A 19,451-nucleotide genomic window follows, 5' to 3' on the forward strand; every position below is an offset into this window, starting at 1 on the left:
TGGACTTGAATTATTTTGTTTAACCATTTTTGCTTTTTTTTTTGTGGCAATAACAGGTAACTGTGTATTAGACCAAAGTTTTTTGAGTTGTTTTATATGTTGGACAAACAAAGAACTGCAGAAAATTACATTACATGGACAAAACATATAGATATCTGACCCATATGTGCTTTTTTTTTTTTTTTAATCCAATTCAACCTTTATTTCCCATTTGCTGTTATAATCACCTCCAATTTCACTAGGTTTTGGGCTTGTGATTTGTATTTGTATATACACACACACACACACACACACACACACACACACACACACACACACACACACACACTCTCTCACACGCACGCACGCACGCACGCACACACGCACGCACACACGCACACACACACACGCACACACTATATGGACAAACGTATTGGGACACATGACCTTTACTGCCATATCTGGTTCTTCTCCAAACTGTAAACACAAAGCTGGAGGCACACAATTGTATGGGATGTATTTGGATACGGTATAATACAATTTCGCGTTTACTTGAACTTTGAAACCCAAACTTGTAGCATTACAATGCCCCTGTGCACAAAGGCGAACTCCAAGAAGATATGGTTTACATGGTTTCGAGGCCAAGATCTTGAGTGGCCTGCTATAGAGCTCTGATCTTAACCCTACTGAACACCTATGGGATGAATTGGAATGCTGACTGCACCCCAGGCCTCCTCACCTACATCAGTTCCTGACTTTACTAGCACCCTTGTGTCTAATGAACACAAATGTTTACAAGCACTCTCCAAAATCTAGTGGATTTATATGAGCAAATTGGGCCTAAATGTGGAATGCAATGCTCAAAAAGCACATAACATACTAAAGACAAGTGTCCACAAACCTTTGGCAATATAGTGTATTTGAAATGTACAGGAATTTCAAATGCAGGAACTTGTTCAGAAACTCTCAATGACATTGAAAAATGTCACCCATGCTTTAGTCTTGAAGTAATTACTTTCAGCGTGAACCCAACTATACTTAATATAGCTGACCTTTTAAACCAAATGACATGCAGTTTGCATCCCAGTCCCTGCTAATAAGGGCTACATCCACATTAGTTCGGATACAATCTCTGTTTTCGTTTTAAACCACTCTCTGTCTACAACATTTTAAAAAATTTGCTCATCCACACCAAAACCTCTGATGATGCTTGAAACCCTAAAATGTGGCTTCAAGTTTGTATATTTTTATCCCTTGATGATGAACTGATTTAATTGCAAGAGAACGTTCCATAATTTTTATTTTAATCTGGAGGTTGTGCAACGTGACAGAAATCCTGAACAATGCTATCAAACTGGACAGCAGTTAAAAAAACAAACAAAACTTTATTACAAAATCATCCAGTTTGTTTTGAGTTTGAATCTGTCACATGACCATAATGACAAAAAAAGGAATTTTGTTTAATTCTATATATGGTAATTTTCTCAGTCCACTCTAAAATGTGAAAAAGACATTTTCTAATTCATCCAGTTTGGATAGTGTTTGTGAAAAGCACAGTTTTCTCTGGACCGAAAATGCTGTCTTTACGTTTATGGAAAACTGAAAATGTATTATTGTTATTATTGTATTATAATATTTTTATAAAAGAATGTTTAATTCATATATCATTTCTATATTCTTCAGATTTATCCGCATTGTAGACATAGCCCAGGAAATCGGTCAGGACCAGAGTAGTACTTGTTAAAGACATTTCTGAGAATCTGTAATCTATAAAACCAAAAAACTTGCCAAACACTCACCTATATCAAGCAGAGAGCATTCATCTGATAGCGCCCCCAGCAGAGTGTGAGTGAGCAGGTCGGGCTCAGGCAGCAGCTGGTATTCATGCTTCACCCGGCCTGCTTCCATGACATCCAGTATACTCGACTCTGGAGAGCTCTGATTGGATGAGCTGCTGCTCACTGCACTTCCTGTACCACTACTGGCCTCGCCTTCTAACAGCTCGAGAGCACAGTATTCCGCTGCTTCCCCTGGCGTGAGTGGCAAGTCAAAAAGCAAGCCGTCGGGCAGTGTTGTAATGTCGTCTAGATCGCTGAGGGTAGTGTTGGAGCCTGTGCTACTGTAGGAGTGGCTGTGCCCACCGTCCACACATGCCTCCTCAGGCTCACGCGCCAGCTGCTGGTGTCGCTGTACCTCCGCGTACAGGCTGTCACGCTGCTTTTTAGACATGCGGCCAAACTTCACCGCTATGGGACAACATACTTGAATTAAATATGGGTTTATTCAAAAACTATAGCAAGGAACTATTTATTGTAAGTTATTCTTCCAGATATTAGCATTAAACTATACAAGAGTGGGAAAAGAGACAATAAGAATGAAAGCTTTTGGATTACAACTTCATACAGTAGAGGTATTTATCAAATGGACAGGTGTTAATTTGTTAATTTAGAAAAAAACTACTTTAATTAAGCTTAAAGTGCCAGAGGACTAAACTTCCAAAGGATGTGCAGCTGCCAGTTGGTGGGAAGCACAGAATTCTGTTCAATTCAATTTCATCTGTATAAGAGAAAGACGAGGGCAACGTCTTACCATCCCGGCTCATGCCGAGTGCCAAACACTTCTGTAGGCGACAGTGCTGGCAGCGGTTGCGGTTGGTGCGATCGATCAGGCAGTTCCTCTGCCGAGAGCAAGAGTACATAGCATTGTTCTGCTGGCTGCGGCGGAAAAATCCCTGCACACAATAAAAAAGGGAACCATTATGACTATGCATGACGCTATGCATTATGCTATGAATGAGGCTATGAATGTTGCGTTGTTTATATGTTAATATTTAGAAGTATATAAACATATAATCTCATTGAGCACTTTATTATGAAGCCCACACTAATGCTGAACTTTCCTGCCTGGACTGTTGGCACAAGACAGGTAGGGTCTCTGGATCGGCTATCAGCTATAGATTTCAGTTTGGGTGTTTACTGCAGCCTCAGCGTTCAGTTCTTGGCTGACAAAAGTGGAACCTGATGTAGTCTTCTGCTGTTGTAGCTCATCTGCCTCAAGGCTTGATTTGTTGTGCATTCTGAGCTGTTTCCTATTTTTTCTGTATATTATTCTCAGTGTTTATCATCAAGTTCGTCTTGCCTTTGTGTCAGTACGACCCAGTCTAACCATTCTCTTTTGAACTCTCTCATAAACAAGGTGTTACTGCCTGCAGAACTTGATGTTATTTCTTTTCATTTGAATAAACTTTAAAAACTGTTATATGTGAGATTCCCAGGAGATCATAAGTTATAGAAAAACTCAAGTCAGCCCTCCTTGCAACAACAATCATGCGAGTCAAAAATCTAATTTTTTTTATCTATTCTAATGCTTTATGTGAGCATTACCTGAAGCTGCTTCTCTGTATCCGAACGATTTTATGCAGTGCACTGCTGACACATGTTTGGCTAAGTCGATACTTCTGTGGATAAATATGTATGCAGAAACTCCTAATATAATACTTTGCTCTATGATTGCACAAGAAAATACGCCCTAGCTTGAGTGCTAAATAATATTTCCTGTCTTATACAAGCTTCTGTTCTGTGGGCGGTGAATTGAAATTCATGAAAATGATAGGTCTCAAAGGAAGTGCAAAATGAGATGGAAAATAATTTCTACCTTGCAGCCTTCGCAGGTGATGACACCATAATGGATCCCAGAGGACTTATCTCCACAGATCTTACACGGAATCACCTCTATTTGAGCTGCAAAAACATAATGAATAGACAGACCAGGATCAGAGTCACACAAGAAGCCACACATACAATACACATAAATAATATGAGTTATATAAATCCGGTACTGTTTTTGAGACCTCTAATGGTACAACATAATGGCTTCATCTCTAAACCCACTCTAACTGTGCATTTGGGCCATTTTGCTTAACAAAATGAAAAGGTCATGAAAAAGAGAGCCATGAACTGCTGATGTAGCTTTTAAATATAAAAAGACACAAACATTTTTAAAGCTGCTACAATGGCGGAAGACCTTTTAGACAAAAACAAAAGGCCACAATGCATGGTGGTGTCTTTGCACAATTTTCTGACAGTAATCTATTGATGAACAGTAGAGAGTGAAGCAGCAAAGGTTAGCTGTGTAATAGCAGCTCATTAACAGGGCTGTTTTTGTGAAGCTGTTTTTGTAAAGCACATTCAAATGCTGCTATGAACAGCTGGGCCTTGCGATGCATTCACACTTGTGTCTTTGACCAAAGAGCCCTAACCAACTATACAAGCGTAAAAAGGAGTGGGGGATAACACTGGAAATGTATTGTTTCCTGGAAGACTGAAAAGTTACAGAGGGAAATATAATAAAAAAAATCTCATTATATACATATTGAATCGATCACTGCATTTGTTTAAAACCATTACAAAACCATACTGCTCATGCGAATACAAACAAACTAAATATTTTCTAAGTACAAATACTTCGTTACTGTACTCAGGTAGATTTTTCTGGTATCAGAAAGTTTTTACTTTCACTCATTACATTTTTGACACAAATATCTGTACTTTCTCCTTCTTACATTTTCAAAACAGGCTCGTTAGTTTAGTTTTAATCTATTTGGTTAAATGTCAATATTTTCTCGTCGTTTTCAGCCCATCAACCTATTTCCTGTCTCCGTGCATTTTTTTCAACCTACTGTTGGTGTATCATTTCCTGGCTATCACGCTCCACAGATGTAGGCTAGACTACGAAGCTAACAACAAGCAAGGCAGAAGGGAACAAGAAGTATGGATAACGTGGATGAGACAGAGGGAGTCAGCGATGGAAACATGACTGAGAACAGAGACATTCCTGATCACCTGATCATCATCATTACCTTTTCCTGCTTGTGTTCTATATGGTGGTTGTTCAGCCTGGATAAATTAATTCGGTAACAACATTTGAAATTCATTTTGTATTAAAATATTTGCATGATGATGTGTGGTCCAGTTACAAGCATTACACTAAATCAGGTAGTAGTAATGGCTACTTTTTACTTAAGTACATGTTAGAGCCAGTAGTCAGTACTTCAACGTTTACCAGAGTCTTTTGAAACATGAGTATCTGGACTTCTGCTTGAGTGAAGAATGTGTGTACTGCTAATCATTGTTGAATTATGGAATGGTATCCATGTTGGTTCATTTTTCCTTTCAAAATATAACATTCATTTACCCTACACATATATATGATGAGTTAGAATGTTCTCCAAATATGAACAGAAACTTGTAAAGTGGAATGTGATGTAGCTACATGTAATTCATCCAAAACCTACTGTTATTGCCATATGAATAAAATGAATACTGGTCAATCACCTAGTTTGTTGCCTATAAACAAAAGGAGCATGAATGTATCTCTCAACAATGATAAAATTTGTTTCCAAACATTTGATAGGCACTGTATGTGTAATTAAATAACTATTTATTAACTATTTACTTTACTCCTCTTAGCTTCAGTATTTCAGTTGTATGGTTATTGGTGTGTAATTTTGGTTGAGAATAATCCCTCCTTCAAAATACCCGGAAAAGCATTTTGTGTAAACATCGAAGGTGCATAAAAAAACTTGAGATTTGACTCGTGTAATTTTTTTGATTATGTCTCATTTTTTATGCATCAGAAAAAAAATGTTCAATGCTCTTGCTGAACAATTTCTAAATCATACTGAAACAAATGACTAGGGCGTTTGCAATATACAACATGGAAATGGCATAACATGCCGACATTGTGTATCTCTCTGGATGCAGACCTATTTTACTGCTTGCACAAAGAACGAACATCATTACTTCAGAACTTTAATAATCTGAAGTACAATACAGAGGACTGTTTGTCCTCTATTTTCTATTCTTGTCTCTGACACATCAGACGGCTGGAGGCAAATGACCACGACATTGTATTCCGGGGCACGAAGCGGAAAAATCTGTAAAGCCCTGAGCGCCTCGGCCCCTCCCGCTCTGATGCTCACGGTTATATAACCGCCATCTGTGGGAAAAATGCTTTGATTTGTTTCTTCATCTTTTTCACGGATTTAACCCCATCCACATCAACAAACATTTCCAGGCTTTAACTAGATATCTACAAACAAAAAAGCAATTTTCTCCAGCCCAGTGTAATTATCCACAGTCTGCAGGGTCTCTCAAGGTACTCGGTTCAGACACACCGGTTCTGCCCACTTTGTGCTTCCTCTGGCTTATTGGTTTAGGCCAATACAGCCTTATCTGTGATTGGCTGGGCCAAATGTTACTCAGCAGCACTTGGCTGTCAGCCCATGTGTGCTTGATGTCCTACTGACACACTTTCTCATTTAAAAAAGCTGGAGAAAGCCTCGCACACTTCATTTGAATAGGCTTTTCCTATTTAAGGTGGAACCTATCTGCCATCTCAGACCTACTCTTAACCTTCTTATATAGGAAAAAGTATATGGCAATTACATTATAAAAAAAAAAAATAACACATTAGACAACAAACATTTTATAAACAAAAAAATAAATAAATCAGAGATGCCTAAACTAGGGCAATTTGATTTGACCTGCCATGCCATATATGAGAAACGGGAAAAAAGGGAAAAAAATACAATTTGGAAAAACTTTAGAAAAATAAGTACAAGCTTCATGTCTCTCATTAAAGGTCACTGAATAGCTTTAATAGACATTGAACTCCATTGTACAATAAATTGCATTGTGTCTTAAGTAACACTGAACTAGAACTTTGAACATAGTAATGTTCTCTTTTTCTTTTTAATACTTGAAAGGGATGAGAGGAACCAGCGCAACTTTAATTTTAATATTATGATTGGTATATTGCAACTTTTATTTTCAGCTCACAGCCCGCAGTCAAATTTGAAATTTAGCCCGCAGAGAAATTAATGTGGGGGCACCACGGATCCAAATAGTTAGCATGGTCTCACAAAGACCAACTAAAACAAAATGACCAGAATAAATTAATAAAAATAAATAAATAAATAAATACACTCCATTCAATAAAAGATAAGAAAATTGTGCAGTTGTGCTACCTGACTGGGTCGCAGGTACTGCCATGTGCTACAGGTAATGACAAGAAACCTAACAAAACAAAAAACAAACTATATGCAATCTATCAATATTCATTTGTGCACACCTGACCATCAAACTCATACAGTATGTGCTTTCTGAACATCCCTTTCCAATTTGAGTCCCTCTTTGCTATTATAATTATTTATACACTTCTGGAAAACTTTTGGTCCATGGCTGTTGGAATATGCGCTCATTTATCCATATCTCTTTGTGATGAATGGCATTGTCATACATGCATGCATGCTTTAATTAGGTTCCTTGTTTCCATTAAAAGTAAAGAAATTGGTAAAGCTAAAGCATACACAGATATCTTACACAATTTTTGTGCTTTCAAAGTTGTGGCAAAAGTTTGCGTTTGCCATAATCAGATGCCCACATACATTTGATCTTATTACATACCTGTTTCTGTTCCTCACCTGGCTAAAACTACACAAATTTAGTGTTCTAATGCTTGCTATAAATAAAAACCTGCTGTACTGCTATGCTCAACATGATCAGTCAACACTTACATTTCAAAGAATATCTATCGGGCATCTAAAATTCTTCAGGCTCATAGTGCTAAAACAAAACACAAATGAAAGTGGATGCTTAGTTTTGTTTAAACAATCAGGCAAAGCCTTTAAACTTCATAGATACATCCACAAGCAGCTAGCAGAGAAGCAGTAAAAGACATATCGCATGTCATCTCGTAGCATGAGCATACATTCTAGTAAGATTAACGTTAGACAGGTTGATTTAAACAAACCTGACAAGGCTGGGGACTGTTTGACGATTGATTACCGATGTACTGCCACTGTTGTTAGTTTTCACAAAGACAATAAAGGAATCAACGAAGAAATTGAAAAACCTCAATGAACAGGTTAATCTGAGATGAATAACCCATTTTAAGATGAGCTAGATACGGCTCGTAATGGAAGGGTTGGTCAACTTTCTCTTAAGTGGCATTGTGTGAAATTGGACAAAATCTAATCGCATTAGCTTTGTACATTTATTAGCTATGTACACTCTCTGAAGTGACCATTAGGTCTGCTGTAATGTGGGCAGGGTTAGCTGAGTCAAACCGATTATATCTTGTTCAATGTATACAGAGTGAAGATTCCACATTGTACACCACACAACCACACAACCAGAAGTACACCTCAGGAGATGCTGCCCTCTGTTAACAGCAAAAGGTATTGAGGTACTATTGTGGCCTTAAATAAATTCCTCAAGAAATTCAGCAGTTTTAGCCACAGAAATTTCCTAAATGCTAAAATGGAAACAAATCTGCTAGAAATTAAAATCATTTCCTAATATCTGACATACTTGTACAAAGTCTCCAAGCTATTTTTAGTGGTCAGTGGTTTCTGCAGAGCATGGTCTTGCTTACTAGAGGACTATAGCCATTCCAGTAATGCACTGCTAGCTGTCATTTATTTCCCCCTTGCACCTATGGTGCACTCATCCATACTATTATGTATTTGTTTACACTGTCACGTATCCGGTATAGATTCATGTTTGGTCTCCTCCCATGTCCTGTCACTGGTTGTCTCCCATATGTTTCAGATTACTTTCACTCTGAATATATATATAACCCTTGTATTTTTGTTTCGTGTAAAGTATATGATTAATTTTTTTTGCTTGCCTGACATTACCAACCTGTTATTGCTGCTTTGGTTTGACTTTTTTTTTGTTATTACATGCTCTACTTTTGCCTAATACATTGTGTTTTTTCAAAAATCAAAAAAGGGCAATTAAGAAAAAAAAAACAAGGCTTTGTACATCAGGTGTATATGTTGTGAATAAGTTTAGAGTCTCTTTTCATGTGTTATGTTTGACTGATACAGCTGGTGGCCATGTTTGTATGCTGTGATGCTTGCTGAGAATTAAAGTTGTGGCCTTGAAAAGTCAGGACAACCTGAATTAGTTGGTTGATGATGATGTTTCTCCATCTTTAATTGTTTCTCCATCCACCTCAGGGGTTGACATTCCGAGATGCTTCTTTGTTCACTATAAAGTATAAAAGAGTTGTAAAGAATGCTAATTTTTGTCACCTCAAACCATTCTGGTTCTTCTCCTTTGATCTCTCATCAACAAGGCGTTTCCACCTCAAGTGTATTTTGGCACAGCTTTGTGTAAACTCAGACTGCTGTGTGTGAAAATACCAGGAGCTCAGAAGTTTCTAAAGAATACAAAACAACCTAACCATGTCACTAAGGTCACATTTTGTTTGAATTCTATTGTTTAATTTAACCTTTAAAGCTATTGCATTGGTTCAAGCTGCTGCTAAATGTTTGCCTGTTTGTTCGAGCAATTAATCCTCTCTCTCTCTCTTTATATATATATATATATATATATATATATATATATATATATATATATATATATATATATATATATATATATATATATATATAGTGTGTGTGTGTATTTTTTTATTTTATTTTTTTACACAATGGAGTCATCGTAACGTATCTTGTATTATATCGCAAGTAGAGGACTACCGGTATATATATATATCACATTTCCTTTCAGAAAAATTACTGACCATTAATTAGCATGCTACTTCCTTTTTAAGACCACCTCTCAGTGACAGTATCTATGTACACCATCATTAAAATATCTTAAATAACATCAGAGTTTGGGATAGTGAGAGTACACCAGGAGCATCTCTAATAGGAATGCAACAACTAATCGATTAAATCAATAAAAATCAATAATGAAATTTGTTGTCAACCAATGGCGCCATCAATTAGTTGGGCTTTCAGACCAGTGAATACAAACGGTACCACTGGCTTACAGCCTCTAAAGAGCGGTGAAAATTATGAGTATGCATCTCTTGTGAGTAGGTTGTATTTTATTTAAAAATTTTTAAGTTTTTGTCATGTTATTAGACAAATATTGAACTGCTCCAGGTGATGTAGGTGCACAGTTGCGGTTGTAGTGTAGAGGTTTGGAGTTGTTTTAACTGGGTTTCTTGCTTTAGTTTTACATGCAAAATTCCTCTCTCTCTGTAATGCCACGCATTGTTATATTGCGTTTTTTATGCCCAGATTCAATGGAAAATTCAAACTGCAAAGTGTTATTAAACAAACAGGTTTTGATTTATTGAGGCTTTATCTGATACACTGACCTATTTATCTGATCTACTGAGAATGAAAGTATTTTATTTACTTCATTGCACGTAAAATTTTAACCTGAACGTAAATGCAATATGGCATAAATTCTTGTAGCCATGTACGGTCGGTGCTGTGCATATGAATATTTTCCCCAGGGAAGATTATTGTTATTCTATTGTTGTTTCTTGTCATAACAGAAAAAAATTAACACATAGTTAAAATGATATTTCCAGACATAACAATTATCACAGAACACCACAATAATGGAAGAGGCAACTGCTATGTGAATTCTGTGTATACTTTTAAAGCTTATACAAACCACTTCCATGCTTCTTTATCACTGAACTTTTTGGTTGAAGAGAACATCTGCATTCAATGATGCTAATATTGTGAGAGTTGGGAAACACAAACAACAGTCAGTAACAACCTCCACAAATCAGAGTGAAGGAATACCAATCACTCATCTATACAAAGATGCAAATCGCTCATCCACATAACTAATTGAAAGGCCAGTTTGTCATTTGCAAAGAAAAAAAGCCACAAACACTGGATTAACCTCTTTCAAAGTGATGGAATGAACAAAGTGTGAAGAAAAAAAGGAATAGCTCATGATCCAAAACATTTGAGCTCATCAGTCAGTCACAGGGAATGTAGTGTCATAGAGTGGGCCAGCATGGCTGTTTCAGGAACTGACCCACTAATGTTTATTGATGCTGGAACTCATGATAGTAGAAACAATCAACCAATCATGCAATCACAGACTTGGACATTTCTCAAAACTGAAATATAATATGACCTTTTATAAATATCAAACTGATAACCCTATATAGAATATCCAGGAAGTACCTGCACATTATATCCTGTAATCTATTGTAACTATACTTATGAGATTAAAGCATTAACTGGAAATGTTTGTGTTGTTCTTACTATTCTGTTACTACTACAGAGAAAATCTGTTCCCATTACTGCAGATCTGTCAAAAGCAGTTTGTGCGATAATTACCTAAATCTGTTCTCCTCGTTTTAAACGTATTCAACAGCTGTGATTCTTACATTACAATGAAGAGTACAAAAATAAATGTACTCAATGTACAAGTTACAAACTGTATGTATTTTTATATAATGTAAGACAAACACGGATGATGAATATGAGATGAAAGAACAGAATTTCAGCTTTTAATTCCTAATATTTAAATAAAGGTGTTCTCCAGGTGTGCCCTGTTGATTGTTTAAACAATTAATAGTTCTAGAAGTTTACTCTTGTTTTGAGACCTGGGCTTCACCTCTGAAAGTTGTATTTGTTTTGATTGTTTTTTTTTTTGGTTTTTTTTAAGATAATCATCATGAAGGCCAGAGAGCTATCAATTGGAGAAAAGCAAGTCATTTTAAGAACAGAGGGCAAATCAATAAGAAACAACAATGCTAAAAACTAGGGCTGGGCGATATGGCCTAAAAAAAAAAATCCCCGATTTTTTCACAAAAAATCTGATTTGCGATTTAAATCGATCCCCCCCCCCCCCCCCCTGCTTAAAATCAATCTGCATATGACAAAAACATTTCTTTTTTTTTTTTAAACTTCATTAAATAAAGTTTATTTACCCTTCTGGGATTATAACCCACTTTGGGTTAAAGTGCAATCAGAAACAACAAGCCAAAAATACAAGATGGCAGGCCCTGCCTTTGTAAATTGTAAAAAAAAGAACGTAACAACATAACATGAGCAAACCTACAAAGAAAAATGTTTTATGAATGTTTAAATGTGGAACATGATTGAAAATGCACCTGAGGTTTTGAGTGATTTTGCCTTTACTTTTCTCCAAAACGCCAAAGTAAAATGAGATAAAATTTAAGAGAGAGTAATAGACAGGGACACTGTAAATAAAAATTATTTGAAAGATTGGGCAAACCTATAAAGAAAAATGTTTTATGAGTGTTTGAATGTGGAACATGGTTAAAAATGCAGTGACGCTTGGAGTGATTTTGCCTTTACTTTTCTTAAAAACTCCACAGTAAAATGACTGTTTATGAGTGTTTGAATATGGCGATTTAAATGATCTGATTTTTCTGTTTATTAACGGAAACGCCGTTCTGAAGCGTCTTTACATGTATTTTGGTCGCTTCCACCACCTGTACCGTAAGTGTACGATTGGACGTGCAACACTAAACAAAGTGCGGCTGCTTAAGCGTGTATTTTCAACATGCGGCTGTCTTAACTTTTCTTGGAAACGAGTTCTTCTCTGCTCGCTGCCATGTTGTTTGTGTATCTCTATGGCAAACGCGAGGGGGGCGGGGGGTGAGTTTGTTCGAAACTATGGGAGCCCAGAGGGAAGCATCGGCGGACATTAAAGAGAAAACCGATTTTTATTAAAACAGATCGATGTAAACTACACATTCGAGTTAATCGATAAAATCGATTTATCGCCCAGCCCTACTAGAAACTATGTCAGAGCTGTAAAGAAAAACACAAAAACAGACAGCGAAATCACCAACAACTTCAACAAATCAGGAGTCACAATCCACCATTCAAAGGAGACTTCAACAGAAGAAATATCGAGGTCATACCACTGAATGCAACCACTCATCCACATTAAGAAACTGAAGGCCGGATCGTTATTTGCAAAGAAATAAAGAGATGAGCAACCTGGGTTAACCTGTTTTCAAAGTGTGGAGAAAAAAAGGAATGACTCATGATCCAAAATATTTAAGCTCATCAGTAGTGTCATGGCTTGAGGCTGCATGGTAGTGATAGACCATCGAGTTCCCATGTTCCAAATTGTTTAGACCATAACCTTTTAGCAAATAAATGGTAAAAATGTGTTACAGATACTTTTGAAGAGTATATCTGCAAGTCGATCCGATATCAAGTCAAGTCAAGTGGCTTTTATTGTTCATTTCTACTAAACACAGTGGTACACAGTACACAGTAAAAAACGAGACTACAGAACCCTGGTGCGACACTAAACAACATAGCGCTACAACACAACGCAAAGCTACATAAAGTGCATCGAGTGCAAACAGTTGTATAAACAATCAGAATAGGCATTAAAACCAGCACATTCATTAAAAAGTAAAGAGCATTTAAAAATTGTGCTATGATAAACACAGTCCTACAGATTTTACATCAAACGTTGTTGAACACTACACAGCCTGACTGGAAAATGCTATTTATGCCATAATTATGCACCACACCTAAAAATATTTCTGAAGCATTGTTTTTCCTGCTAGAGCATAACTAAAATAGTGCCATCATTTCCTTATATAAAGACAACATATCTGAATAAATGGTATCATCACACCCATTTACTCAACTCCTTATTTGAATAATATTATTTCAAACTATGCAGTATGAGTATGCATTAAAGAACATGTAAAAAAAACTAGATTATTTACTTAAACAAAAGCATTTGTCATTTTAAAATCCCTAAAGTACATCCAAAACAGCCAGAATGACATTACTAAGCATTGTTCCACAAGCAATTGCATGTTTTTTCTGATTTGTAATGGCTAACAATAACAAACAAGACATTCACAATGGTCTGTGATTGAAATTAGGCATTAATATGATTAAATCATGAACACATTTTGCTGAAGTTTCATGACTGCTGGAATCTAGCTACTATGTAAATGTGTGTAATCTTTGCTTTGGTATCCAGTCATTGCTTTTAGACAACAGAAACACAAGTAGACAACAATGTTTGCCTCATAAGGGGCACTGAGGGTTATAAAATTGCCCCATATTCCTTGCTTGTTGTGAAATCATATGCCGCAATTATCAGACCTAATGATGCCTGAAGGTTTCTTCACCTCTATAGATACACTTTATGCAAGAAAGCTGTTTAACTGAAAGTGGCATTCGGCTTTTATCGTCTGGATCAAAGTTCATTGGTCAAGTGATCAGCAGCTTATTAAACGTTTCATTGCTTGAATTTATGTCCTGCTTATTTAACTTTAATTACATATATCTTTTATTTATTCATACAGTTTTCTGGTCAAAACTACTGTGTTTCCTGAAGCATGTGCTCTTGAATTTAACAACAAAATAAAAAACAGAACAAAAACTTAAATCAGGTAAACAATGAACTTCTTTATTTTTGACAATCCATATGAGATTCATGATAAGATAAGATGAAATGAAAGACAAAATATATGCAATGTCTGCTTTGCACTACATTTTGAAATGTGGAATCTCTTTCAGCCTCTAGAGACTCTCAATTTGTGTGCAGTTCTATTAGTGTTCTGGAACAGGATTGAGGGAGAAAAAAAAAAAACATTTACTGTTGGTGTGATGGTCAGGTGTCCACATACTTTTAATTATATAGTATACACTGTATGTGTTTATCACACACATAGTACCCTGAGAATCAACACACTTCAACCTGGGCTGTGATTGGGGCTGTAACGATTCCTTGAGTAACTCGATTACACAGATTCACTGGAGCAAATTAAGGTATTAATTTGCAGCAATTAAAATTAATAATTAAAATGTATAATTAATGAATATGCTTTGTTTAGTCCATTTAACAACACACAGAGCACTGTGTTTCCCACAGATCATAATTACTGACGCACCACCCGCTAAACTCTGGAGCGCACTGGACAGGTAATTCAGAAGACGCTGCAGAATGAAAATAGAGGAACGGAGAGAAAGCTGTGAGGGGTGAAGAGAAGATTCAGACCAAAGGAAATGCCAGAATGTTTCCAAAGTTTGGGATTATTTTAAACTAAAACATTAGAAAAACTCCATACAGTGCGGCTAATGTATTTTGAAACTGATTTTTATATTTGTATTTATATACAGTGCGTTTAAAAGGTCCCTCTGCAGTGATGGCGTAGAGTAGTAGTAGAAGTAGTGGATTGCGTTTTTAAAACTGGCAATAAATACACGGATTTAGTACGTGGTAAATTTCAAACAGCTTTTTCTGAGACAAGAATAACACATCGCGATACTGTGCGATATTTAATGAATAAATTATGAGAATAATTATGAGTCTGATTAAACTAATAGTTTTTCATAACCTACTTTTCAAACACAACTTTATTTGTATTTTGTTGTCATATGGCTATTAAATGCATTAAATGCGTTTAGTTTTTACCGATATTCTTTTATGCATTTACAGCGCTACAAATGTAAATCTTTCTAAAAAGAAAAACAAATCACTTGGAAATTTTTGAGACCTGTCTTATTTTCTCTCTCTAATTTAATAAAGAAAAAGTACTTCTTACTTGATTAATCGATAGAACAATCGTTAGAATACTAGATTACTAGAATAATCAATAACAGCAGCCCTAGCGGTCATTAAAGGAAAATCACCAAAGGCCATAACAATTATTTAATAACACATACATTCAGATTTCTCCCTGTATTCAATTGATACAATTATAAATGGGCCCGTGACTGTGCAAATCCTGAACACCAAGCAGCTAATAAGGCATGTTATATCTGCTTTCCTTCCATTTGCATTTCCCTTTTTTTTTTCATAAAAGAAAAAAAAATATATATAGCAAGGTTATGCCGCCCTCCTGTTCAAGGCATTATTAGGGACAAAGCATCCAGATTTGTCCTGTACAACCTACAAATTATTTATCATTTTTTAATTATTTATTATAATCACCATAATCACAAGGAAAGACGGTTTAAAAAAAAAAAAAAAAAGGTAAAATAAGGCACTTTGATATGATATGTCTTGATATAGCAGCCCCCGGTATCATTTTTAAAATATTAAATTACAAGAAACACAATACAAGGAAGTGGAGCGTCAAAATTCATGTTAATTAACAACGCACTCGGGCAGTAAAACAGGATATCGCAGCGGTAACGTGGCATTTAAAATGTGCCAAATTTTGAAAGAGATTTTTTTTTTTTTAAGTTAACAATGCCCCAACAATTACAACCTTGGTAACACACTACATTTTGAGCCCAAAATACAATATTTCCACAAAAAAAAAAAAAACAACATAATAAAAAATACACAAAAACATAAATATGTGGAAATTTCTTTTTGACTCATTGTAAAAAAACAAACAAAAAAACCCCAGCTCTGTCTTTATATATTTAATCATATAATTAAAAGCTAAATTAAATTCTCTTTCAAATCTACTTACAAGTACAAATGCTTAAATAAAAAAAGCCACTGTTCTCAGCTTGACATATTTTACACAAAATCCTTGAAAATTAAACAGATCTTGTTTAAAACCACAGTGCTTGTGTCGCAAAACCAATTCATTCCTGATTTGTCCTTGCTTCCATTTTCGAACATCCTCGTTATGTTTTTAATTAGTTCTCAAAAGATTATTACAAAAGTAGAAATGGTAAATTTACCAGTCTCTTTCATTTTCAATAAATCAATCTCTTCACATTATTTCCTTTTGCTACATGAACTTTTTGGACTTTGGATCAGAAGGTCGTGATTTCAAATCGCAGCACTATTAAGCTGTCGGTGGTTGGGCCTTTACCCCTTTAACTGCTCAGTTATATAAATGAGATAACTGTAAGTCGCACTGGATAAGAACATCTGAATGTATTTTCAAACTTATTGTATGATACATGGACATCACCTTGATCATTTTAACGACCTTGTTATCATCTATTGCGTTTACATGCATTTTAACATCAGAAAGAATTGTCAACAACTGTCTTCTGCCCTCTCGTCCTATTTATAATAAAAATGCACATTTGGATACTTGCATGCAAATGTAATGTGTGTAACAAGCACTAGGTTGAAATGTAATCGAATCACATTGTGGATAAAATAACATGGAAGGTTGAAACAATGCACTAGCACTGTTTTTAAAAGAAGAAACATCTAAAACAAATAGTTCCAGCATTTGATATAATCCAGCCGTGGTGCAATAATATTGTGGACTGACCCACTTAAACAATGTAAACGAACACAAGCAAACTGAACTAGTGGGTTAATTATCTCACCCAAGGGCATGAATGAATGACTCTCCATACTTCTTTGCCAAATATTTTACACTTAGTACCATTTTTAGAAACACAGTGTTTTTGTAGTCTTACAGAATACATTTCTTTTCTACATTCCCAATCCCAATGGCTGACTAGTCGTAAGAATTGGCATTACTCTTCGTAAAAGTGTAGGTGCATTATTATGCCATTATATTAAAATCATATCAGTATCATTAAAATAAAAATAGCATTTTAAATAGCAATTATTTAAAAAAAATATATATTTTAATTTAAAATACTACTTGTCGTGACAGGACTACAGATACTATGCAACTACAACATGTCGGAAAACCGGTGTCAAAGGAATTGAGATATTAATTTAATCTGCAGGCTGTTTATATAGAGTAAATATTCATTTCACTTTTTTTTTCAAATCCCAAACTATCTGGAAAATGTGTTTTTCTTCCCTTTTCTGCTGTACCTATCAACATCAACAACGTCAGTCCCTGTTACTATTGCTTTAGAGTCACAATAATAATGAAACTGTAGCATTGACTTATGTGGTTGTAAAAAAAAGATCAGAAGGTTGTGCGTGAAATGAAAAAGATGTCTTGCTGATTAAAGGATCGGTATTGTAAATTACATAATAAATGGATGAACAGACATGGAATACTCTGCAATTTTACCAAATTGGATCAGACTTATACCTATAATTACATAAAACAAATATTAATATAGTAAAAACAATAACAAATATAGTTTCAAATGCAATTTCTTTGATTCCTGGTCAATTCCGTACACATGGAACAGCTGATCAAACCAAACAAAAAACAAAAAAAATGTGGAAACAGTGCGGAAGTGCTGAAGAACGTTGTAGTTTTGCAAACAAACCGCGTGGCTCTGCACGACTCTGGTTTAGGCCACGCCCCCTATATCCCCAGCCCCGCCCATTAGGCGTCTCCGTGTAATGCGAGCTGACGTAAGTGGGTCAGTGGAACAGCCGGCTCTTTTCTGCTTTTCTGCGTGTGATGGTAAATTCACTTTTAATCATATCTTCGATAGGATCCTGTGCTTCACTTTTGCTTAATGCCAATACATAAAAGACAACTGAAAGACAGAAGACATCCCATTCCACGTCATAACCCACACACCTTTATTTCCCTCTGAAGTGTCAAATCCAGTGCACCACTCCAAAAACCGCACGTGCTTTGCGACAGTCTACTGTAAAACCCACAATTTCCACGTTAGTTGACGTTTGAAAACCAAATTCCCCACGCCTTTCAAAGCGATCTAATGCACACACCGTGTCACCTTGCTAACTCGAAAGTCACCACCGCCTATGAAACAGCTATAGAAGCAGCAATGCACGAATCACGAGTCACTTCCAGTGGACAAAAAAAAAAAAAAAGCATAGTAAATAAGGCTCCTCAAATAATATTAACGGAAAGGCAAATTATTGAAATGTGAGGAAAGATTAGCTTGGAAGCCATTACTACGCACTTTGAAATACCGGCGCTCCAAACATGCGCACTGCACGTGAGGAGACGCGCAGATGAACGCGCACATGAACGCGCCTAGAAACAAACAAGCGTCAATTCCAGCTGCGTGAATAGCAACTTATTTTATGCGTTTACACTACAAGGCGACCACAGCACTGAAACTGTGCAAAAAATAAATAAATAAATAAATAAAAAGAGAGAGAGAAAGAAGAAACTGGCTTACCTCTCATTTTTTATTTTTTTTTTCCTCTATAGATTACTGAAAGTCCTCAAGATACCGGAAAAATGAATAAGCTGCAGATCTTCGTAGTTAGCCGACCCGATATAATGTTTCATCTCCGATGCAGAACATCATGCGAAAAGAAAAAATATATATATAAAATAAAACCGCATTAAAACCCGCTCCACTTCTTCGACGTCTCTGGGCGGCTTGCAATAGAAATAACTAAACAGACCACCACGTTGAGTACACGTTTCTGCGTGCTCAGACCTACTGTTGTTACTGAACGGTGAAAGTGCGCGTGTGTGTGTGTCCCTCTCAGTCCAGCCTGCTAACCTACTTTTCGAACGCGTGGACTCGCACATGATCTCGCACAAGTCCTCACGGGGACGCGCATCCCTGTTCCTGCTTAAGGTGGAACCGCGCTCGCTTTTCTTGCGCACCCCAAACACACCACTATTAATAATAAAAATAATAATAATAATAATAATAATAATAATAATAATAATAATAATAACAATGATGTGAAGCTTTTTTTATTTAATGCAAAAGACGGTATAATTGTGTTAGCTTTCAAGTATTTGTTCTCAGAATATATATTTATTTCAGGATATTGCACTTTAAATGCATTATATCTGACTTTTTACTTCACTGCTTGTAAGAAATACAGCATGCCTACACC

The 19,451-nt window shown here is 36.0% G+C and overlaps 1 protein-coding gene across 1 annotated transcript in view; it reads right to left on the reverse strand.

The window, feature by feature from the left end:
- rorcb (RAR-related orphan receptor C b) overlaps positions 1-19,139 on the reverse strand; it is a 28,564-nt gene extending 9,425 nt beyond the window's left edge. Inside the window, exons 1-4 of the mRNA XM_083525882.1 lie at positions 18,773-19,139; positions 3,634-3,719; positions 2,569-2,710; positions 1,779-2,225 (exon numbers count right to left, since the gene is read on the reverse strand). Of these exons, the coding sequence (XP_083382008.1) occupies positions 1,779-2,225; positions 2,569-2,710; positions 3,634-3,719; positions 18,773-18,779 (682 nt within the window). The 5' untranslated portion in view covers positions 18,780-19,139. The remainder of the gene's footprint in view (positions 1-1,778; positions 2,226-2,568; positions 2,711-3,633; positions 3,720-18,772) is intronic.
- Positions 19,140-19,451: the final 312 nt, after the last annotated feature.

This window comes from Silurus aristotelis (assembly GCF_946808225.1).
Source record: "Silurus aristotelis genome assembly, chromosome: 22".
Lineage (NCBI taxonomy): Eukaryota > Metazoa > Chordata > Actinopteri > Siluriformes > Siluridae > Silurus > Silurus aristotelis.